Source organism: Cyanistes caeruleus, chromosome 13, assembly GCF_971803275.1.
Source record: "Cyanistes caeruleus chromosome 13, bCyaCae1.hap1.1, whole genome shotgun sequence".
Lineage (NCBI taxonomy): Eukaryota > Metazoa > Chordata > Aves > Passeriformes > Paridae > Cyanistes > Cyanistes caeruleus.
Window position 1 is genome coordinate 2,650,060 of NC_141713.1, and position 27,225 is coordinate 2,677,284.

The 27,225-nt window shown below is 48.1% G+C and overlaps 4 protein-coding genes and 1 long non-coding RNA gene across 15 annotated transcripts in view; 2 read left to right on the forward strand and 3 right to left on the reverse strand.

The window, feature by feature from the left end:
* The window catches only part of MTFMT (mitochondrial methionyl-tRNA formyltransferase), a 19,417-nt gene extending 13,460 nt beyond the window's left edge, over positions 1-5,957 (reverse strand). For 4 of the 5 annotated variants that reach the window (XR_015275728.1, XR_015275727.1, XR_015275726.1 and 1 more), the window contains exons 1-9: positions 5,749-5,957; positions 5,106-5,318; positions 4,594-4,716; positions 3,678-3,780; positions 3,046-3,121; positions 2,400-2,491; positions 1,779-1,860; positions 1,387-1,469; positions 860-1,078 (exon numbers count right to left, since the gene is read on the reverse strand). Coding sequence is in view for 2 of the 5 variants with exons in the window: in XM_086848810.1 (XP_086704936.1) it covers positions 878-1,078; positions 1,387-1,469; positions 1,779-1,860; positions 2,400-2,491; positions 3,046-3,121; positions 3,678-3,780; positions 4,594-4,716; positions 5,106-5,318; positions 5,749-5,873 (1,098 nt within the window). In the remaining 3 variants the exon portion in view is untranslated. Of the gene's footprint in view, positions 1-628; positions 1,079-1,386; positions 1,470-1,778; positions 1,861-2,399; positions 2,492-3,045; positions 3,122-3,677; positions 3,781-4,593; positions 4,717-5,105; positions 5,319-5,748 lie in introns of those variants that run through there. The other variant, XM_023933638.2, reaches the window with a different exon arrangement.
* On the forward strand, positions 5,241-17,335 carry SLC51B (SLC51 subunit beta). 4 transcript variants are annotated; one of them, XM_023933817.2, is made up of 6 exons: positions 5,241-5,362; positions 10,560-10,757; positions 14,139-14,238; positions 14,897-15,037; positions 15,455-15,545; positions 16,296-17,335. In XM_023933817.2, exons 3-6 carry the CDS (start codon positions 14,199-14,201, stop codon positions 16,513-16,515), a joined length of 492 nt encoding a protein of 163 aa, XP_023789585.2. In that variant the 5' UTR covers positions 5,241-5,362; positions 10,560-10,757; positions 14,139-14,198; the 3' UTR covers positions 16,516-17,335. The 4 variants fall into 4 exon arrangements, with proteins under 4 accessions (XP_023789585.2, XP_086704956.1, XP_023789586.2 ...); XM_086848830.1 differs by lacking the exon at positions 5,241-5,362 and adding an exon at positions 5,904-7,643; XM_023933818.2 differs by lacking the exon at positions 5,241-5,362 and adding an exon at positions 5,906-9,091.
* LOC147650651 (uncharacterized) lies at positions 10,365-16,289 on the reverse strand. The gene is made up of 2 exons (XR_015275734.1): positions 16,136-16,289; positions 10,365-15,248 (listed from the first exon to the last, which is right to left on the reverse strand). It is a non-coding gene; the product is annotated as an uncharacterized LOC147650651 (long non-coding RNA).
* RASL12 (RAS like family 12) lies at positions 16,869-26,772 on the reverse strand. Of its 4 annotated transcripts, none has more exons than XM_023933813.2 (6): positions 26,514-26,772; positions 20,584-20,700; positions 20,432-20,488; positions 19,307-19,380; positions 19,032-19,222; positions 16,869-18,267 (listed from the first exon to the last, which is right to left on the reverse strand). In XM_023933813.2, exons 2-6 carry the CDS (start codon positions 20,690-20,692, stop codon positions 17,883-17,885), a joined length of 816 nt encoding a protein of 271 aa, XP_023789581.2. In that variant the 5' UTR covers positions 20,693-20,700; positions 26,514-26,772; the 3' UTR covers positions 16,869-17,882. The 4 variants fall into 4 exon arrangements, with proteins under 4 accessions (XP_023789581.2, XP_086704948.1, XP_086704949.1 ...); XM_086848822.1 differs by lacking the exon at positions 26,514-26,772 and adding an exon at positions 21,515-24,637; XM_086848823.1 differs by lacking the exon at positions 26,514-26,772 and adding an exon at positions 21,515-21,606 and having other exon boundaries at positions 20,584-20,783.
* On the forward strand, positions 23,128-26,147 carry KBTBD13 (kelch repeat and BTB domain containing 13). Its single transcript, XM_086848805.1, has one exon. It carries the CDS (start codon positions 23,128-23,130, stop codon positions 24,508-24,510), a length of 1,383 nt encoding a protein of 460 aa, XP_086704931.1. The 3' UTR covers positions 24,511-26,147.
* Positions 26,773-27,225: the final 453 nt, after the last annotated feature.

Below are 27,225 nucleotides of genomic sequence, written 5' to 3' on the forward strand. Positions count from 1 at the left end.
TTTTTTTGCTTTTACTTCAGTAGAACCCAGAAAAAGCAGGAAAAAGTTAGCAAATATTAGAAAAGCTTCTAAGATACAGCCACTCTTTGCTCTGCTGTTATTAGAAAAGCTTCTAAGATACAGCCACTCTTTGCTCTGCTGTTATGCTCAGTGCAACATTACTTCTTTTAAGACAAGGAAGTGTAAGAATCACAAGTCTTGGGGTTGTTGACATGAAAGAAAATATAAATATATATACATATATATATACTGTCTATATGCCATTAAGCAAAGAGAGATTGAGGAAAATCTTGGATTAGATTAACAACTCCTCATCAGGTAAAAACCTCTTCCATCAGAAAGTGAAATAGTAGAACATAAATTTTCTAGATGGAGGGCACAAAAACTTTAAGCAGGACATATCCCAGGATAGGAAAACAGAAAGGGGAAGGAGAAAATCATCATGGACAGGAAAAGATTCTCCTATGTTCTCAGCTAAGTTATTCACCCCAATGTAGGAATACAAAGACAATTTTAGGATCCACAAGAATATCAAACTACACAGTCTAAGGCTCAGTGAGCATTAGAAAAGCTCACTGGATTTTAGTATTTCCAGATTAAAGTAATGTCCTCAAAAAAACCCTGAAAATGTTGTATAAAAATAAATTTATTTCTCAACAGTGGAAACGGAGATTTATTCAATATCTACAGAGCTCATGGAGATTCTCTTCCTTAATGGGGAAAGAGAAGAAGTATCTCCAGGAACCCACCAAGAAAACATGTACATGACAGTAAGATCAAACACTCTGGGAAGAAATCCCTTAATTAAGTTTCATGTTATAGGTGGGCTTTGAAATATTTTATATTACTATTAACTTACAGACATTAAAAAATACATTTATTGTTTTATATCCTTTGCCAATATTCCCCTCTCTTTCAGAGTCTTTTTTGCCGTGCTAAGTTTGAGTGTTTGAAATCTGCATTCCTGATGAACTGTTCTTGGATTCTGCTGGAACCAAGAGTGCATATATCCATTGTAAAAGTCAACTGCTGTAAGCTTCTTCTTTAAAACGACTGTTTTGATTCCAACCCAGCCTTCCTAAAAATAAAAACAAACAAAAAAAAGCAGTGAGCTTCTTCCATGTTTAAAGCTATCTTTAGCTCCCATAGGCTGGCTTACAGAATACATTTTATTCAGTGTCATCAGGCCTACAAGTCAAATTCTTGTTTGCAAATATGCAGAGCCGGTTAATGGAAATTAAAAGTTTAAGGTATTAAAACATCTGGTACTGATCTAAACTAGTACAGAGATTAACAATGGACAATTAAGACAAAAGTTATGCACCACACAAATACTAAAACTTCATCTTTAGGGCAGTGAATATAAAACAAATGGGAAAAGCCTACCTTGCAGCGAGCTATCAATGTTTGGGACATTTTATGGAACAGTACTGAACCAGGAACAACTCCACAGTCATTTAGTATTTGATCTAAAAGCAAAGAAAGATCATCCTGCATTTTTATGCCAATAAGTACAGAAAAGGTTTGAACCACTTCTGTTTCTTTGAAGGAAGGTAACCATCTTGAGTCACTATTTTGCTGAAAAACATTTTATTTTATTCTGTGTTTTTTTAATAACCAAATGAACACAAACAATCAGAACAGTCATTCTCTGGCACTGCTTCATATCTGATCCATTAACACTCACTAAGGCCTGATCAGTCATACACCTTGGCCCACATGGCACTCAGATTCCTAAAGAAAATGGTTTAAAAATTTAATAATTTAAGAGTACATACCAGGAAAACCAGGGATATTGTCCACTTCCACAAAATCCAGGAGTTTAACGGTAGTACCCTTCCAGAGTGTCTGCAAAGGAAACTGGAAACAGAAACAGATGATATATTGAGAATATTTTCACATTTCCAGGCAATTTTTTCCTTAGGCAAAATACCTGTGATAATAACATTAAGGGAAAATTTAGTTGTATGTCTAGATAGATTTTCCTTATCAGACTTAGTTTTCCTTACCCTTCCTCAACTCAAACCACTAACCTACACAGAAATGAGTTAAGCAATTAGCTACAACAGCTCTTCACTGTGGCTGTTTGCACTGTTTACTGCCATGCAGAAATGTCACTGCAGCATTCCAGGACCTTCTCAAATACATCAGGGAAAATCTCAGAGCTAAGGAAACAATATAAAATTTTTGAGCTGATTTCACACTCGGAATCAAGTCCATGAAAATTCTCCTGCACATTAATTCTACCTCTAATGATAAACTACCAGGATTTTAGAACACATGCAAGGTTTACAGAGGCTAAAATAACTAAAACTGATGTTTAGTGATTAATTAAAATATCTACACCAAACTCAGACATGCTATAGGACAGAAAAGGGTTCCAAAAAATCCAGTCTCACCATACTTCCTATTGCACGATGCAGTTGAATTACTTGTGCAGCTGTTTGCTCTTCCCATTTTATACAACTCTTTGATATAGAGATTTTAGGAGCTAGAGAGAAAAGATAAATTAGAAGATTTCTTACTTTGCTATGCCTGTTTTAGTAAACAGCTGTACTACTTTATCCGATTTTAACCTCAGTTTTTCCTGACCAATACTGATCAATAGCTGCCATCCAGCCAAGATATCTCAGACAAGAATTGGAGAAAAGACTTTGTAAAAACCTCAATTTGGATTACTTTTTATTCTCAATTGTTCCCCTTATTTACCTTATGCATTGCAAACTTGTATCATGCTTACAAGCACAGCTGTAACCCTGTCTGCATTACAACCATGAAGAATAACAAACGCAGATTTTGTGACATCAATAGTGATTTTGATATTGTACAAGGAACTGGAAAAAAAAATTAACGTAGTAAGTCTGAAGAATTCTGAAGCATTTTTCTCCTGTTTGACTTTTTAAGCCAGAGAAGGCAGTGAAGAGAGCATATTGAGAAATGAATTTAAAAAAAATACAACCCAGCATGGCAGGAAATTTTAGTTTTCCAGCTGATAAAGGAAAAAATTGTAATGACAAAGTCGCATTAAGAACAATGTGTACCTACCAAATGTTACTCCTTCTTTTGGCTGCTCTTTTTTATTTTTCAAACTTTCAGGCAACTTCTTCAAAACTGCTAACAGCTGCAGAATTAAATTTTGTACAGAGTATTAGTCAAGCTACGTTCAAGAGATAATAAACAAAGTAAAACTTAATTTTTCAGCAGTGAAACTGTCCTGCAAGCTTTTAGAAAATTGGCTCAGTATATTCAGACAATGTGTATCCTACACACAGACACAGTAAAGACATCCTTCACACTGAATCACAATTAAAAAACACACGTATTTTTTTATGGATGATCTCTTCTCTGATATTAATCCCAGAACAGGACAAAAGCTGACTATTAAAATAGAAAAGCAGATATTCATTTAAATGAAAGAACCTGTACTGTCTCCACAGACAGGATTTGGGTTCTTCACTGAATAGAAACACAACAGCAAAACACAGGACTGATACTGACACCTGATCACAGACCACTGAGCTCTCCTCTCAGCAAGGCAAAATGCTCACAAACACTAAGTTTCACATCATCCTCCTCCTAAACTTGAAGCCAGCTCAGAACAAGATTAGTAAGAATTCTGTTTGTACATGTTAAAAGCAAAGTACCAGCCAGAAATTACACAGCTGGCAGGACTTTACCATGTTTGCACCCATCTTTGCCAACATCCCTTCTAGCTCCTGTGCTGTACAGTGGGGAGGAACAGCAACCTCTTCTTGCTTAATAATTGGACCTACATCAAACCTGCAAGGTAGAAAACATACAACCTTACTGGAGAAGCTGAAGCTTAATTAGCAGTTCAAAAGTCTGCATTTGGTACATTAGCTCAGTTACTAATTACCCTTTTTTATCCCCTCTAAAATTATTTTTCAGATGTTATTTCACATTATCAAATGATTCATAGGACAACACAAGAGAATGCCAGATCTCTCTTGGCAGCAAGATTCTCCTCAGCAAGCTGAGACTGATATGAACACACCATTTACAGTTCAGAACATGAGATCTCAGAAGAAACAACCTGAAATACTCATATGAAATCTGTTTCACACTTTCCCAGGATCTATTATTAGACAAGCATCTAAGAAAGAAAAGGTAACTAAAATAATGTATTTTCACAAGCCTTTTAAGCCAGAATTTGAGCTGAAACTAAAACATTTAATCTCTTTCATGTCTAGACAGGCAATTTCTTGCCTTCTGTCCACTTACAGGATGTTACAGATGACTATGAAGTCTGAAAACCAGATCTTTTCTGTCCTGTCATACCAAGCCTATCGATAAAGCTGTGTGACTGCTCTCTGTCTGTTCCCTGAGATAATGTTAAGAATTAAAGAAGAGCCCTGGAGTGCAAATTACACACTTATTAAAATACTGTAACTGTGGCAAATCTCATATAGTGAGATGAACATTTTGAAGTGTTTCAAACTTTAAAATTAATCACACACATTAAAAATAAAGTGGTTATGTAGAATGAGCTAAATGATGACTTCAGCAGTGATTATTTAAAGTCTTGAGAGGCAACAGCAACAGTGAGTGATATGCAAAGCACACCAAACCTACCTTTTTGGTCTTATTTCCATAATTGTCACCCCAGTCACCTTATCACCGTGAAGCACTGTGTGGACTATGGGTGCAGGACCACGCCATCGTGGGAGACAGCTGGGATGGACATTCAGCACACCACTGGAATGAAATATTCACAAGTTAGTATAGGAATGGTACCTGAAACATAAGCAAATGGAGTGTAACATATATTACAGTGAAACTGCAATCAGCTCATATCTTCTTATGTGTTACTGGCTTATATATGCACTTGCAGTAAAAGTCACACTATATAAACTTCAGTTTCTCAGTGAACACAGAGAGACATGAGGAATAAAGGCAAACATATTCTGCTGAATATTTGCATAAATTTACACCCATGTGTCAAAGAACACTGAACTTCACAATGACAGCAATAGGGCTCAGGCTAAGCATATGAACACAGGGAAGCTGACCTCACCTACTGCAAATCACAGATGCTGCCTTAAACGAGAGTGCAGCTTTGCTAACGAAGCAGTCCACACACTTACTATGGGAACTGTAGAATGAGGTCCTCGCTTAGAAGGCGTCCGAAAGATGCCACCACACCCACATCAAACTGCCCCACGGGTCCCGTGTGTGGCCACTCGTGCACAGGCAGCTGGAGCTCCCTGGCACAGCTCCTCACGGGCAGGTCCCCGGGCAGGCGGGAGGGCAGGGTCACCACCTCCAGCCGGGACACGAGCGAGTCCTCGCTGGGCTCCCTGAGGGGGACATGGTGTAGAAGGCGTCGTGCAGGGAGACTGAGGTGAGGGCTGGGGCACCTCCACCCCTCGCTGTGCCCTTGTGCCAATCCCCAGAGTATCTGTGACCCTGGACCCTGTCACACGCTCAGGCTCCTTCCCCCCACTTTTCTGCCATCCTCCCTGCCCAACCCACGGTCTCTCCCGCGCGACTCCACCCCGTCCCTCAATAACCTCTGAGCCTCATCATGAGCCCTCATCTCCCATCCTTTGGTGCCCAGCCCTCTCTCATCCTCCCCAGCCCCTTCCGTGTCCCCTCAGGCTCCGCGCTCCTCACGTCCCCGTCCACCCTCAGGCTCCTCTCTCCCTCCCCGTCTCCCGTGTTCCCTTCTGCCCCTCTCTGGGGGCCCCGTCTCCCCTCGGACCCCTCTCCCCCGTGCCCGGGCGGTACCCGGCGGCCCGCAGGGCTCGCAGGGCGGTCACGGCGAAGCGGTCGGTGCCGAAGAACAGGACGCGCCATGGCGGCCCCGCCGCCCTCACGCCCTGGCGCCAGGCGCGCAGCACCCGGGCCCGCATCGCGGGGCTCCCGCCGCGCGCGGTGATGACGCAGAGGGACCCGCCCCGCGGAGGGGCTGCCCTCAGCACTGAGGCGGTGCCGCCATTGTCATAAAATCAGGGTTTTGGGCGAACTTGGGCTGGAAGGGATCCACAGGAATCATCGGGTCCAACCCATAGCCCTGCGCAGGACACCCCAATAATCCCACCCTGTGCCTGAGAGCGTTGTACGAACGCTTCTTGAGCTCTGCAGCCTTGGGGCCGTGACCATTCCCTGGGGAGCCTTTCCAGTGCCTGACCACCTTCTGAAAACCTTTTCCTGACATCCAACCTTAATGTCCCCTGACTCATCTTTGTGCCGTTCCCTGGGGTTCTGTCAGTGGTCACGAGAGTGAAGCGAGCAGTGTCTGCCCCTCTGCTCTCCCTCAGGAAGATCTTGAAGACCACAATGAGGTCTCTCAGTCTCTTCCAGGCTGGACCCAACAAGTGCCCTCATAGAGCTCATACAGCTTCCCTTACACACCCTTCCCTATCCTTGTGGCCTCCTTTGGACACTCTCTAAGACCATAATACCTTCGTATCGTGGTTATCCTGAAGAAGACTGACAGGGGATCTTGTTAATGCATAAAGATGTCTCCTGAGATGCTAGCACAAGGGTCTTTTGGGTGGTGCTCAGCAACAGGATGAGGAGCAGTGTCCATAAATTAAAATACAAGTTCCATCTCAACCTGAGGAAGAAGTGCTTTATATTGAGGGTGGCAGAGCACTGGGATAGCTGCCCAGAGAGAGTGTGGAGTCTCCTTCTCTGGAGACCTTCCAAACCCACCTGGACATGTTCACCTGTGTCACTTGGTCCACATGACCGTGCCTTGGTAGGGGCTTGAACTGGGTGATCTCCAGAGGTCCTTTCCAACTCTTAACACTTCTGTGATCTTGGTGTGGTGGTGGAAGCCATCAGGGCGGCCCTCAGGGTCTGTGCTGCCCTGAGGCTCCAGCACCACAGAGTCCACGCTCCTGAGTGGTGTCACCCAAGGCCCCTTAACCCTGATGGGGAATTATCCGCGCTGCCTCGGTGTGAAGATAATGTGAAAAATGTCAGGGACTGAAAGGGGTGTTGACCCCACAGCCACTGATCTGGTTCTGACAGCATTTGAAAAACAGATTTCAGTTTCTCATTCCATGGGCAGCTTCATTTTAACAGTGACAGTAACTCAAGGAATGTTTTCTTGTAAACGATGGGGTCAGAATCACCACTTAAAGAACTGTCTCCTCCCATAACATAAGTATGAAAATATTTTATCATTCTGCTAAGTACATTCTTTCACCCCATGGGAAGATGGTTTATTTGTGTAGCTTTTAATGTAAATCACATACACAAATTCCCTACACATTTAAATCACTGTCTATCCTACAATCTTTGACACTAGGAATTTCTGCAGCAAGGACTGTGAGAATCTTTAAATATCCTATATGCCTGTGAAAATATGTAAATTGGAAAACGGGTGGCAGAATTTTATGGCAGATACGTGAGGGAAGGATCAATAAAAAAAGTGAAATATTATGTTGTATTACGCCGTGCTGTGTATATTCCTTCCCTTTTTCATGTCTGTTTGCTCACCATTAGGGTTTTCTTCTCTAAGACTCTGAAGATGCCATTGTCTCCTGTGATGGTAATAAGGAGAAAAGAAAGAAAAATTGCTATTACGAGTTAAAAAAATGTCAGGCAATCCTAGCTGGGGTGCTTACATTCCCACACCCTGAGAAAATGAGAATATGCTGCCAAACACTGAGGTAATTTCCTAATCAGTATGTAAAAATCAAATATGCAAAAAACTTAAAATTCTCTGTTACCTGGGGAGTCCTGTGAAAATACTTGGTTTATTCACAGGCAGGACACTTAACTCTGGTCACCTTATCTCAATGTGTACATTAAAGTTTATAGCAAAAATAAATAAAAATATAAACAAGAGGATAGCAAGGATGAAGCAATGGATTATTTTAAAGAAGAGATTAAAGCTCCCAGCATGGTTGGAAGGTAGATTGGAAAGAAGGGAAGGCAAACAGTTTGACTTATCATAAACAGGGAACAATTCGTCATTGCACAATAACTAAGTGATTACAGGCACTCATGGCTGTCAGGCCCCAGACGAGAGGAGCACTGTTCAGCACAGAGTGTAATTTCAGGCCTTATCTCAGATGGTGAAAAATTTGACCTCATGATATCTCAGATGCTGAAAAATACTCATAGTTTCCAGAGGCAGTGAGGGCAATTGCTGGAAGAAAGGCTGGAAGGAGATGTCCTGTGTGGTGACAGCAAATACTAGTTCTCTGAGATTTTGGGTGAAGCCCTGGATTTATCACAAACACTTCAGAAAGGCCAGGGATGTATGTGTGTGTCTGGATTGCTCAAAAGTTGTGAGTTTGAACCCAGAATCCAGCTGCTGCTCAGCATTAATTTCCAGGTATTAGATCCAGGCACTGAACATGTCACTGTGTTTCACCTGCTGTTCCTCCAGGACTTAAGCCCTGAGATGGATTCTCACTTCTGGCTGTAGTTAAAGCTCCTGCAAATGCTGTAACTCCATGCTGAGCTTTTGCCAGGCTTATGCACAAACTAATTAAAGTTTCATTTGCAGTGAGTTTTTGAAGTGGACTTAAATACCCTCCAGTACACTTGCTCCCACGTAATGCATCCTTGGCTCTGCTATGACAGCACATTTCAAACACATTATGTCTGTTATTCATTATTATGTCTTTGACACAGTGTTTGTGAATTTTAACCAAAGATTATTTTGATATAAATTTTTTCAGAATGAAAGCAACTATCTGATTGTTTCACAAAAATAATAAAAAAATCTGTCTTTCTTGCTGCATTTGAACTCTGCTTTTGTACATGGAAAGAAAAAAAACCCAACCCTGAATGTTTAGTTATTCTGTAACCAGGCATTTCAGGTCAAAGACACTGAAGGGATCAAAAAAGATAAGCAAAATTAAAACACCAAGGTCAGAGAAATTCTTCCCAAGAGTAGTGAAGACAAATCCGAGGAGGAAACAGAACACAAATCAGATCTTATCTCCACTTTGCTTCCTGGCCAAAGATGCTGAAAGTATCTCCAAGAAGTAAAAAAGATATCTCCCATTAACCAGTGCCAGTGTTGTCAGGGGAGACACAGAATCACATACTCACACCCTGGCTGGAGAGGAGTGCTCCTGAACGCTTTTGTCATTCTCTGGAAAAGGTGAGGATTACTGGGCACAAGAGCCATCTCTAACCAATGGGGAACTGCTTTTATTTGTGTGTACATCATCTGAGTCCTAAACATATCTCAGCCACCTACCTGCATCCTGACCCTAGATATATACATCAAGCCATATAGAAATTGAGATGAAAAGGAACCTTCTGGGGTTTTGCAGTCACCATCTGTATGTTACAGTCACCTCTTCACCATGGCCAGTGTCTCCATCCCTCTACTCAGAGATTGTTCTGCAGGGGCCAAGCGTCTTCTTTGTGCTTTCCCAAGGCCAGAGGGTTTGATTGTGAGACCACTCACTGTTCTGTCCATGTGCACCCTTTCCCTGGCAACAAAAAGCTCACAAAGATGCTAGAAAAGTGTTTCCCATTGTGGTGGTACTTCTAAAAAGATCCAGCTGGAATTGAGAGGGAAAAGACAGCATGATTTACCATGTGGTGGGATGTCCTGGCTGGACATGCCTCCAGCAGCAGGGAGCAGCTCTTGTTTCCTGGGGGATGCGTTTCTGAGCTCCCATCCAGTTGCTACCAGGTTGAGGCTGAGCAGTGAAACATCTCTGGGGAGCACACGTCTGCTGGGTGATATTTCACAGGGAAACTCTGCATGTGAGATGGGATTCAAAGGATTAATTGCAACAGAACAAAGCTTCAATCCCAAAGATCATAGAATCATAGAATAGCCGGGGTTGGAAGGTACCATAAAGATCATCTCATTCCAACACCCTTGCCGTGGGCAGGGACACCTTCCACTGGACCAGATTGCTCCAATCAAGCCCTGTCAAACATGACCTTGAACACTTTGTTTCAAGCTGAAAAACAACAAGAACAGGACAAACATAAGGATACTACACCCACCATCTGTGGTTCAGCTGGAGCTAACCAGAGCTAGCTATGTGTCCCAAGCCCATTGGGGAGATGCATCTCTCTTGCTTTGCTGTGTGCAGCTCCATCCATGAATCATGTAGTTCAGGGAGGAGGAATCCTCCTTTCCCAATGTGACTGGCACAAAAAACAGCACATCCATCTGCAGAGACCCTTAGCAGACTATTAACTTAGCCAGGCATTACTAGTACCTGTGAAACTGGGATGGCAAAATCTCTGACTGGTGCTTCAAGCTTTGTATGCAAAGTTGTTTGCTCTGGTAAAATTCTCTGACAGCCTTAGAATGGTCATTCATTGAAAAAAAGGGGGGGGGAAAAAAAAGGATAATACGTGTTTTTATCAGGACATGCTTCCTGTATGCAATGAGGACTGAGCCAAGTGGAGTGAACATTATCATTTATTTTAACTGCAGGGTAACTTATTACTGAGTGTCATTCTACTCAGCCTGCTCTTTTAATACTGATTATGCCAATAACTTGAGCAAATAAACTGGAAGTTGCTACAGCTCATTCTTTGGCAAAAGGTCATTCACCTTGTGCTGTAAATGGTCCCACTAAAGAGGTGTGTTTTTTCAGGGGCTGGAGTGTACCTCACCTGTTGGACTGGCCTTCACACATGACTCAGGAGCAGAATGAATCACAGCTCGTAGCATACCCAGAGCAGGAGCACAGGGAACCTTGTATTACACCACGGTGCTCAGAGGAGATGTCTTCGGATGACAGGGCTTAAAGAAGAAATGTAGCTTCCTCCCTGCTGGGAACTGCATGTTTCTGGTGAGTTAGCAGAGATTAACGGGCATTCCTGCTGCACTGGCTGCTGGGTTAATTTATAGCTATCTGTAAAGAAAGGCTTATTTATTTATTCCAGTTAGAAAGCTTGAATCCTTGGAAATTTTAAGTGAAGGCAGATTTTTTTAAGGAGAGATTGTCGAAATGGTGAGTAAGAAACAGGCTGGAATAACTCCTTTATATAAAATCAGTCAAAGGAAAATGTGTACTATAACTTAGATTTACTCTTTAGCTTTTTACTTTACAGAGGTTAAAAAATAGCACAGACTGTCTTCTTGCCTTAATATTTTAAATATTATATTTTAAATATTCCCTGTGTTCCTTAATGGAGCTCAGACCTTAATGTACCTTTAAAAACCATACCATCCATTTGCATGCTGTGGTGTGACATTCTATATATATCCTCTATGAATCCCAAAGATAGGACATCCCACTTTAATACTGTATTTGGAATAACTGACCAATTTTAACAATTTTAAGATAACCACCAGAGAGAGAGTCTGGATGACAAGAAGAGACTAATTTAAAAAGACTGAGATGTTCTAAATGCACTGTCCCATATTGTGTAGTGAGTTTTGAATACAGAGCCCAGAGGGACATTATCATCTTCACAGAATCTGTACTTGATGGTCATTCCAAAAGATTTCCCCCAATCTTTACTTAAATCAGTATAATACATGTCTAAAGACTTCTAATTTTCAGAATGAGGGCATGAGTGTCTTGGTGAGCAACTTTGAATATCAGAGCTGACAAAAACCACCATCAAAAGCACAGGATGGTTTCACAGCACCACGTGCTGTGCCCTGGCAGGAAAGAGTCCACGTGCAGCTGTGGATGTGTGTGTTCCCATGTTCCCACATGGCACAGCCCCCCTGCTGGATTATGCCAGCCTTTAGAGCATCAATCCCTCAGCTCTGCCTTCTGCAGGTGATATGTCTCAGATCTTCAAGGGCTTCCATTATGAAAAAGGTTTTTACCGTTTAAGTACTGGGATCAGTGCATAGAGCAAAAAGAAGTCCCTTGTCATTTTCCTGTAATATCTTGAGATTTCATTCAAAGCTAGCAAAGTCCACAGATCCACAGGAGGATTTCAAATAGCATTGGTGTGTGACTCTTTGTTCCTGAAATACATAATACTGTACAGATTTTGCAGCTTTTGAAATGTTAAAATCCCATTTGCAAAAAGAAAGAAATTACAAAAATGTTCAGGTGTCAATATAATCTCAAAATAACACAGGTAAAGTATTTATTGAGAGGCACTGGCCTCTTCTTTCTGCCTCATTCCATGCAAGCATAAAATGCATGAGCTCTCTCTCATTTGAGTGTCCCCTGTTGTACACAAACTGGGAAGCAGCCTGGGAGCCAAACTGGGAAGAGGGTCCTGGGTGCCTTCAGAGGGATGGGAGACCAAAGTGCATACTCAGACTTGCAGGTCTGGATCTAAGGGCTCATCCCTGTCCATCAGCCACCAGAGTCACTGCTGAGATTTGCAGGCAGGGGTGCAATGGGGAAGAACATCCCCCACGCTCTCCTCACTGTCTCGTGGAGCAGTGCTCACCCACATTGGGATGTGGGCAGCAGGGCAGAGCAGCTGTGTGGGGGAGGCTGGAGGAGATGCCTCTAACAAACTCTACCAGGCTGAAGATCCAAACTGTCCAGCCCAACTGTGGGAGTCACCATTTCCTTACTGGGGAAATTGGTGGTTTAGGCAGAATCTTGCTCAGACTGCACTGGAGTAGACACACTGACCTGAGAACACTTTGTTTTGTAGCTTTGATGAATGAAACTTATTTTGTTAATGAGATTAAGATGTAGAAGATCTGTAAAATAACAGGAGTTTCCCTTAAAGTCTTTTACTTAAATGTCCTGTTAATGCACAATGAGTGTCCATTCTGCTGCTGTGTTTTACCTGCAAAGTTCTGGCCTCCCATGTCTGGGGAGATTTGGCAGCTGGTCGCTACTTGATGAAGTAGAGAAGTACTTCCAGCAGCTTTCCAGCATCCCTGCTGTGCATAGACACCAGGAGGTAGCCCGCAACTTATGAAACAGCTTAGGGGGAAAATCAGCAACATGCTTGTCAAATATTCCTCTTCAAGCAAATGATTACTCAGAAACCTTGCTCAGCAAGATTTAACACATTCAAGTGCCACTTCCTATTAGAGTGTAGCTGACTTGTAACTTGCTTTCATTGGCACCAAGGCTTTATTTCCTCCTTTGTGAGGAGTGATCCATGTGAATAAACTAAAGGTTACCTGGACAGAAAGGTAATTGGCACACCTAACTACAGGGAGCATCTTTACCCATAGTTTCTGAAATACAAGGTGGATCACGTGCTTGAGAGTCCCCTCCTCAAAAAATTGCTAGCAGGTGGTTTTCTGGCAGCAGGGAGTAAGGCTGCATGCCTGGTTAGCTATAAAATGTGAACTTTGAATTGTGAAGACATTGAGAATGGAGGGGAAAATAGTAGCAATCATTAGGTCTATAACCGACGGGACAAATGCTTCACTGAGGAGTCAGCAGTAGTGTTGTTGACACGCCTGGCACTGTGGAACATGATTGTGAACAAATTTCAGACAGCACCAGGCCACACAGCAAAGGGAGGTGAAAGCTGAGAGTATCAGATTGTCATAAAAGTCTTCATATAATAATTAATGGCCTGTGGGGCCAGAATGTCTGAGGGACACCTGTGTGTTGTGGCATTGTTGACCTGCCAGTGAGTGATGGCCAGCGAGCAGTGGGCTGGGGAGAGCCACCTCAATGTCTCACTAACTCAGAGTGGACAGCCAGGAACCTGCCCAGGGCAGGTCCCTTCGAAGCAGGCTGAAGAACTGATTTGGACAAGCAGCCATAAAAGTTGGATTGATGCCACTTACAAATGAGGGACTAAAGGTCAAGGAGGACTGTTTCCCTGAGGGATGGGAGACACTGTAGCCTCAATGGCAAGCCAGCCTTGCCTCCTCTTGGAGCTCAGCCTTCTATTTCCTCATCTCCACACCCTCATTTTGCCATCCATGGGTTGGCAATAGGTAGTCACATGCAAAGTATGTATTCTCTAGGGATTATGGCAGGGGAGCAAGCAGAGAAGCTTTGTTAGTTGGGGAGGGGCTGGCTCACAGCAGCTGAGCTCACATCTCTACAGATTCACCTCGGCAAGGGGTCCAACCGCAGGCAGCAGATGCCATGCCAGACACCCTCTGCTGTCACCTTGGTGGTCCAGGGATTTCTGCACCCTGTCCTGGCAGCTCAGACTCACATTCACAGGAGGAAACAGATGTTGGGTACATGAGATCCCCTCTCTGAATAGAGCTGGAGTAGGCAGAGGAATCAGGTTCTCTCTCAACTCCTTAGCTTCTCTGTCTTTTACAGGAATCTCCACATTGAAGAAATACTGTGAAGGCGTGATCCATCCCACCTGCATATTCAAATATGAAGTTCTTCTGGATAATTCCATTTTTCCTGCTGCAAGGTAGAGTCTTGGATTAAAGAATAATGGTGTGGGTGAAGTAGGTCACATGTGCAAAGACCTTAACTCCCAGGAAATACAGTTTCTTTCTTTCTGTGGGGCTATTTACCTCAGTATACAACAGCAGCAGCCTGGCTGAGCCAAGGAAAAAGTTGCACCCCAGTTCCAGAGCTGGGTGTCATTCCCATCTGCATTCTGTATGTATGTTCTGTGCTTGGGGTTGCCCACACTTATGTGTTGGTTTCTTTGCAGACACTGAAGCTTTTCTGATAAAAAATTGCTAGTCAAGCTGTGTATACAAACCAGCCTGATAAATAGGAATTTATTGCTGGAGGACTGCAGTTCAGAGTCAAATTCCCAGGACTGGTCCTGGCAAGGGCAACTGTTTGGTGAATTGTGGCGCACTGAGGTGCCTCTCCATGGTGGGAGATGGGAAATGTGGAAAGACCAGCATCCTGTGGTCTTTGCAGCCCTGGTGTCCCACGATAATGGGGTCTGCTGCCAAAAACACTCTCCATATCTCAGTGCATGCAATCAGGCAGTGCACTCTGCTGTGTTCTGCCTGCTTGGAGAGATGTGCTGGGCAACTCTGGGGGTGAAGGGGAAGGTTACTTCCAGTTTGAAGGGCTGCAGTGAGTGACTATTGCACTTTCCACCACAGCTGAGGCAGAGCACAAGTACCTCCCAACCACCCTGGCCAGCACACACGTGGACGAGCACACAGCAGGCAATGTTTCCCTTCCACTGGGCTTGGAACCGGAACAGCTGGAGGAGCTGCTCTGGTTCTTCCGCAGAGAAGACCGTAAGTCCCGTTGGTGTTCCTGGGCTGAGACACAGTCCATGGCTGTTAACTTTCCTGCCTAACAGAGATGCCTGAGGGCACTGCCTGAAGAGGTGATACAGACACACAAAGCCTCAGTCTTGCCTCTGGAATAAGCAGGCCATAGATGAAGACAGGCAGGAGGCTTTGCTGAGATAGTGTCTCTGGGGTTCAGCCTCTTTCCAGGAAAAGCCTGCCAAGAGAGCAAAGGTCTCCTGTGATTTTGGCAGGGTGAAGGGAGCAGATTGACATAGCAACAGGTCAGCGTCATGAGAATCAACTTCAAAGCCACAAAAATCAAGGACAGAGCATCCTGGGTGTCCTCAGAAAACCCCTGGCCGGGCTGTGTGTGTCACACTGTACTGTGCCTGCTAACACTGCCTCTCTGCTTTCCCTCAGCCTCAACATGGAATTACTCTGTTCTTGCGCTTTCCCTTGCGACCATGATTTTGGGTCTTGTTCTTCTGGCCATTAACATTGTGCGAAACAGGTGAGACAGGAAAATTCAAGAATCATTTGGTGTGTGGTGGTGCCCTGAAATCCTCCAAGGCAAACAGACACAGGGGTTTGGCAGGGCAGGACAAGCCCTGAGTGATGGGGAAAAGAGCAAAGGGAAACTCCCTTTGAACCATTTTTTGTTATAAAACCTTGCCCAATGTCTGCTCACTTCGTGTCACTTGGAACAAGCCTCTTCTCTGAGTCCTGGATTGAATAAAGATCTGCACAGTTCTGCCCAGCCCAGCAGGGCTGCTGGGAGGGGTGTGATGATAACTGTGGTGTGAGGTGCTCTCTCCTAAGAGGCTCTGGAGCAGGACTCCCAGCCTTTCCCCACACACATTCCCCCACAGTTCCCCAGTAGCTGCACAACGCTGCAGCTGAGGAGCAGCTCGCTGTTTGCTACAGCGCAAAAACTTAGCGCTGTGTCAAGAGATGCTGTCTTGAGAGAAGAGCTAACCCTACGAGCCTGCCTCGCTCTCCCCCTAGTGATGGCTGGCTGTGTGCTGCTCCTGGCATCAGGAGCTGGGTGTTCTTTGTGTGAATCCCACAGCTGTGTGTGCTTAAACACTTCAGAGCACTTACCTGGCACAGCTCACCTGGTGGCATTTGCCCAGAAGCAGCTGGCGTGTTCCAGGGACACGGCGCAAATTGCTGGCTGTGACCCTCACCAGGATAAGTGTCCCCAGATGTGGGCTGGGCTTGCTGCTTCACTCTGTGTGTCTTTGTTGTGCCTTCCCTGCAGGAAAAGGAAGACTCTCGTAAACGGAGAAGCATCAGAAACCACACAGGAGGCGGACCTGGATGCCAAGCAAGCCCTGGTGCCTGTGCAGGAATACAGCCCGGCCAAGCCACTAAAGCAGGAGCCAGGGCCCCAGGACCAGAGACCAGGGGATGTGACAGTGCAGTGGAAGGACGGGACTGTCACATCCCTGTACACAGAGATGTCTGAGGAGGCCATATAGTGGCAGCTGAAGTCAGCCCATTTAGGCCTTAAGGAAGGCATTGAAATCTCAGTTCATAGAGGTGCAAGTTTAAAAATGCAGTTTTGCCTGGGGAAAGAAAAGGGTGAAACAAGAAAGCAGCAGAGTTGCACCTGCAGGAGGGGCCCTGAGCTCAGCTCCTGCCTGGCTGGTGTTCCCTCACTGCTCTCAGCTGCTTCCAGCCTTCCCTCCAGTGCCAGCTTCGTCTCCTCCCTCAGGTGCTGCAAACAGGTGGGAGCTGAGCCAGGAGAGGAAGTGGGAAGCTTGGCCTGCTGTCAGCCAGGGAAAGCACCCTCACTTCCCATCAGGAAAACAGCAATACTGAAGCTGAGGCATTTTTATTCTTTTCAGAATCTTCTTTATTAAAATACTTTCCAAAGTGGTTGATCAAACTGCCATATTGAATCTGTCAGTAAGGTCATATATATATTTATATGGTTATATGTACAAATATACACATGGATATTTTACTCCATAAAGTAACTGCAACTCCAGGGAGAAGCAGAACATTTAACCTGATAGAGCACCTGAAACCAAACACCCAGCCCTTGGCCCTGGCTCAGGCACAGGTAGAGCCTGATCTGCTCCAGAATTCTCTTTCTGTTCTTCATTGGGCACATGTAGAAGCCATGAAATAATTTAGGACATTATTGAAAATATGTATTGAAAATGCGTCAGTCTTTTAGACAAAGGCTTTTCAGACCATGTCCTTGTCAGCAAAGCATCTCCTTGCAAAGCCTTTGGAAAGGGATGCTGTAGTGTAAAAAGTTAATTAAAAAAGCAGCAATTTTGGTGTGACTTAGCTTGATGTTTGGGTATCATTTTCAGGCCACCTGAGGCCTTTAAGCAGCTAAAACAGTATCTGCACCTTTTTATTTGGATTTAAAAAAAAATAAAAGTTTCTCCTACTTATTGCTTAGTTGGGGACCTGTGGGATGAACAAGGTGGGTGTCTCCATGCTGGCTTAATGATTAATTCTCCCTTCCTGGGCTCCTGTGTGTCAGGTGCCCAAGGTGGCTGGCAGCCGTGGGGCCGGCCCTTGCCCTCCCAATGGTATCCACAGCTCCAGCTCCTCTGGGAGCTGCTGCATCCTCACAGAAAACCGAGCTGGCCTCAGTGCCAGTGGCAGGATAAGGTGCAAACACCACAGCAGCACTGGGCAGGGGCAGGCAGAGCGATGCCACAGCCCATGTCAGACACTTGGCACTCTGCCTGCTCGCCTGGTTGCCACTGCTGGCACAGAGGCCGGGGCCACTATCTGCCAGCAGCTGCTGCAATGCCTGTGAGTCCATCATGGAAGGTCTCAGAGGGTCTCTCTCCTCCCCCTCTGCAGCCCACAGGGATGCGTCCTAAAATATCTTGAAGCCTTTCAGCAGGGTGAGCGTGGGAGCCTTCCTTTTGCTCTGAGCCCGCGAGGACTTGACGGTGACCAGCTTGGCCTGGGCCACCGAGGGGATCTCCTTGTAGTTGACGGTGGAGAGGGTGTTGAAGGTGCAGGTGGCCAAGCTGTGGTGGGTGGGCAGGGCCACTGGCGTGGCCACGGGCGGGCAGGGCCGCTCCTCGGAGATGAAGAGCGGCTGCACGGGCAGGTTCCACTCCGCCTGGCGCCGCACCTCCCGCACGGCCTCGTGGAACACGTGCTGCACCCGAGCGAAGTCCTGGCATGCCGACACCTCATGGAAGAGGCACCCGAAGCTGCTGGCGAGGGACATCCCTTCTGCTGAGGGGACCTGCCTGTTGAGAGGGGAAGGGATGGGTGCAGGATCCCTTGGGGCATGGCAGCCACCCGAAAAGGGTGCAGGTAACAGATCCTGCATCCCACGCCTCCTTCCCAAAGAGCATCAAGGTAGCACCTGCCCATCCTTTCCCTGGGACACGCAGGTACATGAATTCAAAAGAGTTTTTGCCTTTCCCAAAATCCCAGAGTAATGGTCTCTGTGTGTCCCTGGGGAATCACACAGCTTCCCCTGTTAGGGATGTGTTCCAGGAACCCAGGGGTGAGTGTGATGACAGTGCATTGGGAAGCCGGAGATGGGGCAGGTCCTTGCTGTGGGGAGGGGGATACCTCCATCCTGGGAGCGCAGGGGTTCCAGCAATGCACGTGACTCAGGGACCCGTGGGACCACAGAGCAGCACAAAAGGCCAAAAAAACATATTGGGCACATCCAGTCCTGGCAGTGGGGCTGGAACTAGAGGGCTCCAGGGAAAGGAAGGGCATGTCCAGAGGGGCTCCTCTGGCTCAAGCCCTGCCAGGGATGGTGACGCTGCCTCACCACTCAGCCAAAAAACATCCTACTGAAAATACCAATGGGCTCAAAATAAACACATCAGCCCTCAGGCAGGAGAGCAGAAACTTTGGAGATGTGGGAGGATGTTGCAAATACTAATGGGAGTGGAAATACCCATATAGAAATCAGATTTGGGTTTTGCATGCCAGCTGGAGGGATCTGTGAGCTCTCTCCCATGTGGAACTGGCAGCCTTACCGCGTGCCCGATACCTGTACTGCTCCATGTCCAGCTTGTTTCCCAGCAGGAGCACGGGGCAGCGGCGCTGGCAGCCCCGCGCGTGCAGGGCGAGCACCTCGAGGTAGCGCTGGCAGCCCTCAAAGCTCTGCCTGTTGTCGATGCTGTAGACAACAAGGAAGGCACTGGCCCAGCACAGGTAACGCTCACAGTTCCTGGGGCCATCCTGGGTGGGAGAGGAGTGGCTGAGCTGCAGTCCAGTTGTGATCCAGCCATGGTCCAGCTGGTCATCATCCCCCCAATGCCTTACCTGGTCAGCAGTGTCCATCACCTTCAAGAGCACAGGCTGCTGGTCCACCAGCTCCTCTGAGGAGTAGGTGTCCTCTGCAAGAAGAAAGGTAGTTGTGAGGATGGGCTGGCACGTCCTGTCTTCTTCAAAGCCAAGCAAAGCCCAGGATGTCTGGGACACCGTAGAAAAACTTCAGCTCTGATGAGGAGCATCCTCCACCAATGCCTCCCACCTTACTCCTTCCTGAGACATTATTTTGGGGGACTGGGGGTGATGTTGCTGGGAAAGCCTGGCTAGGAGCACGTATTTCTCCCCATGTGCTGCAAGTGTGGGCTCCTACAGGAGAAGGAGGGAGGGTAAGGAGCTTGGCACAATAATCACTGCACCCAGGGCTTGGCCCTTATCTAAAAGCCATGGCCTGATGATATAAAGCAAGCTGGGGGCTTGACATGGGACTGTTTCCCAATAAATCAAGTGAGAGGAGCAGTCCTTTCTTTTGGCAGGAGGGCAGGCAGGGAGAGTCATTGAGCCATTCCCCGAGGAGAAAGATGCTTTCTTTGGGCCAGCTTTTAACGGATGTGTTTCAGAAAGGTTTTGACGTGGGAAGATGAAACCACATTCCCAAAAATATCTGAGGAAGAAAGGATTTATCCTTCTTTCTAAGAGTCACTAAATTATTAGCGGCTGGAGTTGGTTCCTGGACAAGGTCCATATCTCCCTAATGTCCCCGATAAATCATTTGTGGTTCTTCCGTGCAGCCTGGAGTCAGGCCTAGGAAAATAGTTATTAATTACTCAAATGAGTGGAAAAAAAATGCCCAGAACTGCTCACTGCAAAACTCAGCCCCAGGGTCGCCTGCTGTGCACCCATCCTCATTCCCTCAGCCTTTTCCCTGCCTGATAGACATGAGATGCTCCTCAAAGAGCTTCAAGAATTCAGCTTTTGGTTTTTTGGGGGCAATGCAAGGAGCCAATGTTCCCAGGGCACTGCTTTCACCTCTGTTTTAGCAGATGGTTTTGGGTCAAATCCAGCCCTTGTTTGTTATATAATTTTGGGTGGGTTGTTTTTTCTTTCCCCTTACATGCCACATTCATGGGAAACGTGGGAGATGGAAAGGATGCTCCATGGGATAAAAACGTGCCTTACCCAAGTTGGGATCATATTCACTGATGAACCTCTTGGTTAGAAACTTCACGGTCAGAGCTGCAGGAGGTGAAAGAGGCAGGTGAGGCAGGCATCTCCTCACGGCACCCCGGCACTCCCCGATGCCCTGCCCGTGGCTGCGGTGCCCGTCTCACCTGACTTGCCGGCCCCTCTGCACCCCAGGATGGCCACGTTGCACTCGGGGAGGGGGCTCTGGGGCGGCCGCTCGCTGCTGTTTCGGGGCTTGCCGAACATCGAGGACATCCTCGGTCCTGTGGGAGAGAGCGGGGGGACGTGGAGCAGCCGCTGCCGTGTCGGATGGAGACCTCACTGCCTGGCTCGTGGGTGCCCCAGCCTGGGGGAGAGAAGGGCTCAGCAGCACCAGGGTGGGAGTTCCCCTCTCTTCCATCCACATCCTGGAGCCAGGCTGGCCAGCATCCCACCCAAAGAGAAGGAACCCCCCAGCCCTCCGCTCACCCGTCACAGCCCAGAAATAGAAGAGAAAAGCAGCCTCCCACCTTAAAACCCGCGGCCGGCGGGGACGCGGGGCTCTCCGTGAGCCGGGGCAGCAGCGGCCCCTGCACGGCCGGGGCTGCGATGAATGAGGCGGGCGGAGGCGAGCGCGGCTCCCGCTCCTCGGGCTCCAGCCAAACTCCTTGTAAGGAAAGCTGCCACGCCGCGGGGCCGGCCACGCTGTCCCGGCCACCCCGAGGACAGTCCCCCCGGCAGAGCACACGCCGGCACCCTGAGCTCCCCCAGCTTCGGGCAGGGACCCCCGGGCCCGAGACCTGCCGTCCCTCGGCTTGGTGGCCAACTCGCCAAGTCCCGGCACCTTGTTGAGCCCTCAGCTCCTCGCCGTGTCCCCAGCGAGCCCAAGCCTGGTCCCTCTGTCGTGGCTGAGGCCGGAGCTCTCATCACACCTCCGGCAGGCAGGAGCGGCACCCGGAGCCGCTGCCCGGCTCCTTCGGATGCAGTTAAGCACAGACACCTTCTGCTGCCGGTAGAGGCTTTCGAGGGAGAGAAATACCCTTTTCCCACACGAAAGACTTGGTCCCAAGAGGAAAAGGGAGCCCGGGGAGTACTCACCAATCCATCAGCCGGCACCCAGTGGCTCTGAGCCCGAGTAGGTGGCGGAGGCTGAAGTCAGCGTTGTCATGGTGATCACAGCCATTTGGGATAGGGCTCAGTGCCCGGGACCACAGGATGGGTCCCTGGGCCGGCCCCGAGGGACTGCGGGGGGAGCCACAGCCGAGGCTGGGGGGCGAAGGCTGCTCCGGGGCCATGCGGGGCTGCTGAACCCTTGGGAATATTGCCCGTTAATACAGGCAGGATATTTTTAAACCTTCCCAAAATAGTCTGGGATTGTGGAAGTCCCTGCAAGCCCCAGGGATGGGGAGGATGAGGATCACAGGGATAATTCCCCTATGTGAAGCAGAGCCCCTCTGAGGACCCTTTACCCCAGACCCTCTTTGATCATAGGTCTAGGGTGCTTAAAAGAATGGTATTTTAAGCTGAGTGTCCATGAGGATCAATGACAGTGATGCAAGTGCAAAACTCTCCCATTCTCCCCTAAACTCAGATTTCTGGGGGAACCTGCTTCAGCCATGACATTGAGGCAACAGCTTTGCCATCATGCATTGCCTGGAAAGTTCCCAGCTGCTGGGATGAGTGGGTTAAGGAAGGAGCAAAAAATAGACCTTCAACAGGATGAGCTGCTCAGGTTAAATTATTCATCAAAACAAAACATCAGATGCAAATTAATTATGGGTAGTGATGGAGAGATCCAGGAAGGAGCCCCCAAGTGAGCCCTGTTGACAGCCTTCCTTGGCACCCCACAGCGGAGCTGAAATGGGATTTCTAGCCAGAAGAAGCTGTGATTAGCACACAAACAAGTGATGTGCCACAAACAACACTTTTCCTCACTGTCAACCTCTGTCACTAAATGGGTTTATCTCTTCCCACAGCCAAGTATTTTGGGGACCTGGGCAAGCCCTGGGGCCAGAGGGGAGGTTTTTTGGTGAGAAAAGGTTGCTGCACTTCCTTTTTCTCACCATGAGATCCCCAGGTGAAGCACAGGCTGGCTTATGGCTCCTTGCAGCTGGGATGGATGTTGCAGATGCTGCTGACATGGGGAGGATCGCAATGAAAGGTCTCTCCCTGCCCATGGCCACACTTGAGGAACAGCCCAGCCCCTTTCCCATGGCCAAGCTGGGTGGCAATGAGATTTGCTGATGTTGTTTACCTCCTTTGCCTGTAAACTCCACATTTTAAAGGAAAAAAATAGCGTGGCCATATGCTCTTCCCAGCCATGCAAATGTGTTGCCCTCCCCAGGCTGGTAAATGTTTCTTAGGGCATTACAAGGAGGACGCCTGAGAGTGGAGACAGCAAAACCTAGTTTCTCCTGAGTGTCTGGGCATAGCCCATGGGATGATCCAGGCACCTCTGCCGTGTCCAGTGCTGGCTGGTGACGCTGGAACCCTGCCTGAGTTTGGGTGGGCAGCTGAGCCTGGCGGATGCCTTTGAAGGGCCCCGATCACGAGCTCAGCTATCTTTAGCCCAAGGTATTTATATTACAAGGCCACTGGGCAGTGCAGCAAAGGCATCAAAGGGTAGAGAAGGCCAGTGGGGGCTGTGCTGGGGCACAGAGGGGCATCGGGTGCTCCCCCACCCCTGAGAGCTGCTGAGGTCCTGGGTGAGGATGACCCCAGAGGAGGAAGGTTCCCAGGCAGGGCCCCCGGAGCGGGTGCGTATCCGGGTGGAGGAGCAGTCATTCTCAGTGGAGAAGACCTTGCTGGTGGAGAGCAGTGAGTACTTCCGTGCCCTCTTCCGCTCGGGCATGAGGGAGAGCACACAGGAGGAGATCGGGCTGGGGGAGCTGAGTGCAGCTGGGTTCCTTGCCATGCTGCGGGTGCTGGCAGGCGAGAGGCCCATCCTTGGCAGCGAGGAGACCTTCCAGGCAGTGGAATGTGCTGCCTTCCTGCAGGTGAAGTCCTTAGCCAAGTACTTGATCCACTCCATCAACTCTGACAACTGCATCCTGCTGTACCAAGCTGCTGCCATATTCGGCCTCCTGGATCTCTTCCACTGCGCTGCACTCTACATCAGGGACAGCTATGCTGAGCTGGAGGAGTACCTGGACTGCCTCTCTGATGACCTACTGGCCTATGTGGAAGCTCTCCTACCCAGCACCTTTGTGGCAGTGGGAGCCCACACACCCACCTTTGAGTTCTTGGAGGACCTCTCCAGGACCATCTGCTACCTGGACGAGGAGACCAACACATGGAGGACCCTCTCCTGCCTTCCGCTGAGTGCCAGCACATTCCTAGCCGGCATGGCAACCATGGATAATAAGATCTACATCGTGGGTGGTGTCTACGGAGCCAACAAGCAGGTGGTAGAGAGCAGTTTCTGCTACGATGCTGATGCCAACGCCTGGAGTGAGTTCCCCAGCCCTCACCAGCTGCGCTATGATGTCAGGCTGGTGGGCCACGAGGGCTACCTCTACGCCATCGGCGGTGAGTACGAGAAGATCTCGCTCAAGTCCGTGGAGAGGTATGACCTGGCCTCCAGCACCTGGACATTCGTCTCTGACCTGCCGCAACCAAGCACGGCAGCACCCTGTGCCCAAGCCTTGGGGCAGATCTTCGTTTGCTTGTGGCAGCCACTGGACACCACTGTCATCTACGAGTATGAGACCCAGCAAGACGCGTGGCTTCCCATCACAGAGCTCAAGCGGCACCAGAGCTATGGGCACTGCATGGTGGCCCACCGTGACAACCTCTACGTCATGCGCAATGGCCCCTACGACGACTTCTTGCGTTGTGTCATCGACTGCTTCAACCTGACATCTCGGCAGTGGAGCGCCCTGCCCGGGCAGTTCATGAACAGCAAGGGAGCTCTCTTCACCGCTGTTGTCAGGGGTGACACCATCTACACCGTCAACAAGATGCTGACGCTCCTCTACTCTGTGGAAGAGGAGACCTGGAAGCAGAAGAAGGAGCGGGCAGGTTTCCCACGCAGTGGCTCCCTGCAGACCTTCCTCCTGCGGCTGCCAAGACGTGACCATGACATCGCGACGTAGCTGGTCCCCCATCCCATGTCAGGGTGCTCTCCTTGCACATGGCCTTAGCTCTGCATTCACTGCTCCCCTGGGCTCCTCTCCTCCTCCACAGAGCTGTGCTCAGGTCCAGGGATGCATCATGTTGGACCTTTGAAGTGACAGTAGACCCTGCCAGAGGGAAAGGGCAGCTGCTGTCTGCCTCTTCCTGCCCTGCATGGGCACAAAGTCCTGTCAGCCATGAGTTCACAAGCCAGATGTGTGCAGGACATTGTGGCTTCTGCAGAGGACAGATACCACAGAGAAGCAAACACGGGATTTATTTATTCTGACTGCACTATGAGGGTGTGCAGCATTCCACCTCCTCTCTTCCTTGATGGGAAATTGTTCATTACATGCCAGAATTAAAAGGAAAGCTATAGAAAAGCTACTCATTGCTGTGTTCTTCATTACTTTTGGGTTTGGGGTTTTCTTCTCCTGTGCTTCTGAAGGAAAATACCTTCTAATGGGGATCTGTGTCAGGACTCGCTTCTGCCCCTGAATGCTTTTTCAGCTGCGGCTCAGTTTCAGAGCCTTACGTGGGAGTGCGGTTCCCACAGAGCCCCACACTCCCCTGGGAATTCTCTGTGGCTGCAGCAGGGTCCTGGGAGGAGGAGGGGAGATGGGAAGTGAAGGAAGGCAGCTCCTGGGTATCAGGTGCTTAATGTGCCAGGGGTTTTCTGGGACCTGGGAACCATCAATTGATCCACCCCCAGGCCCTAGCACAGACCCAGCGGAGTGGCAAGTCCTGCCTCTCACCAGAGACTTGCTTGAGCCAAGTCAGGGTCTTTTGAGGACATGGCAAAGCTTGAAACTAGAGAGAGTGCCAAAAGGGAATGAGGGGGAGGGAGCCATTACATGGTGATACCAGGCTGGCAGAGCTCCACAACCAGAGGAGCTGTTCCCATTAGATCCCACCACCTGGTGTTGAGGGTTCACAGCCCTCAACACCAGCTCAGAGCTCCCCTTTGTCACCACAGGGACCAGGGCAGCAGCAAACCCAGACCCCAGCTCAGCTGGTTTCCCATCCATGGGGCAGGCTTTGGGCTGCTTGTGCTGTCCAGGCTGGGAAGGAGTGGAAGGGATACCAGCTGGGATGCCTCAAATACCTCCACTGCTGATCCTCGCCAAGTTCTCAGCATTTTCAAAACAGTTCCCGCATTTGAGAATAAACCCACTCAATGCAACTGCAAACCAAAACAAACCACAAAACCCCAGCTTGCACCCACAGCCAGTTGGAAAACCACTGGATGCGCCCTGTCCCCATTTGCTCTTTGCCACTGGGCCAGGCCACCACCGCGATGTCACCCGTGAGGGGACTGCTGCTGGTGGAGCTGCAGGTCTGGCGGTGGCACAGGGGAGGCAGGGGACACCGACAGACCTGTCCCAGCTCTGCACTTGGGCATTGTGAGCTGAGCGGCATTGCATTCCCCAGGTGGAATATTATAGCAACCCATCAAATCAAATCAAATCAAATCAAATCAAATCAAATCAAATCAAATCAATTGTCCCCTTCCCAGATAAAGCCAATTAACATTTCACGTTGTCTTCTCCTGAGAGCAGCACATAGAAACATGTTGCTTTAAAACAATTTTAAGTTGAACAAACAGTTTAAACATCCATTAAAATGAAGTTAAAATAATTCTGTTACTAAAATATTTATGTTGGGCTCCTGTGGCCAACCCTGGACCACAGAACTTGGCAGGCTCACTCCTTCCCTCCAGCTCCGACATCAAGTGATACAACCTCCTCCCCACCTCCACATGCTGCTTCTTGACAGTTCAGGGGTTTACAAAGGTATTTGTCAACAAAATGCAAAAGGTTTTAAGATTTTAAGTGTAGCACTTGAGGGAAAGTGTGAGTCTTGGCAGGCAGCTGAGTATGGCAGGGACGCTCCCAAGAGCCATTTGTTGCATCCATCAATCCAGACTGTGATCAAGAAAGTAAGATAAAATAATTTTAGAGAGGGAAAAGAATACATTTCTTACCTCTGCAAGAAACGATCCAAGATCCAGGACCAAGCAAACTACTAAGGAGGGTGAGAAGCTGCTCAGTCTTTGCACAGTGAGTTGGCACAATGCTGCCAGTGTGCTTTGCTTCACCAGAATTCAGCACCACTGGCTCCAGCACAGCACCCTTATCTTCCCCTTTCCATCCTCACGGTGTTTGCTCCGCCAAAGATCACAGTTTGAGGCGACGCGATCTGCCTAATCACAGTTTAACCTTTTGCAAGTCTCGTTTTAAGGTGACATCATCTTGGCAAGGGGGAATGTAAGGAAAAGTTGTCTGTAGATGGACTTGCCTTATAAGGGCTGTATCAAAAATAAAAGCTTGTATAACCAAGGGAAAGCAGGAGGAAAAACAGGGCTGGGAGTTCCAAGAAGAGCCTGTGAGCTCCCCAGGAATAACTCCCTAGGACATACAGGGTGCCACATTTTCCATTTCAATGCCATTAAAGAAGAGCAGGAATAAAGCATCCTTGGGGATGGACGGGTCAACTCCCCCAAAACCTGGATGCCAAATTTCCTTGTTGCATCCAGGCAAGAATGAAGGCAGCCATGGAGAGCTGTACCTTCCTGTTGCTGTCTGGCACCCACCTGGAGATCCAGGGAGAAGGGACATAGTGTTTTACCTTGATGGCAGCACATTGTGCTGGGAGATTGTTTGGAAGGGTACAATGGAAAATGGTACTAATACAAC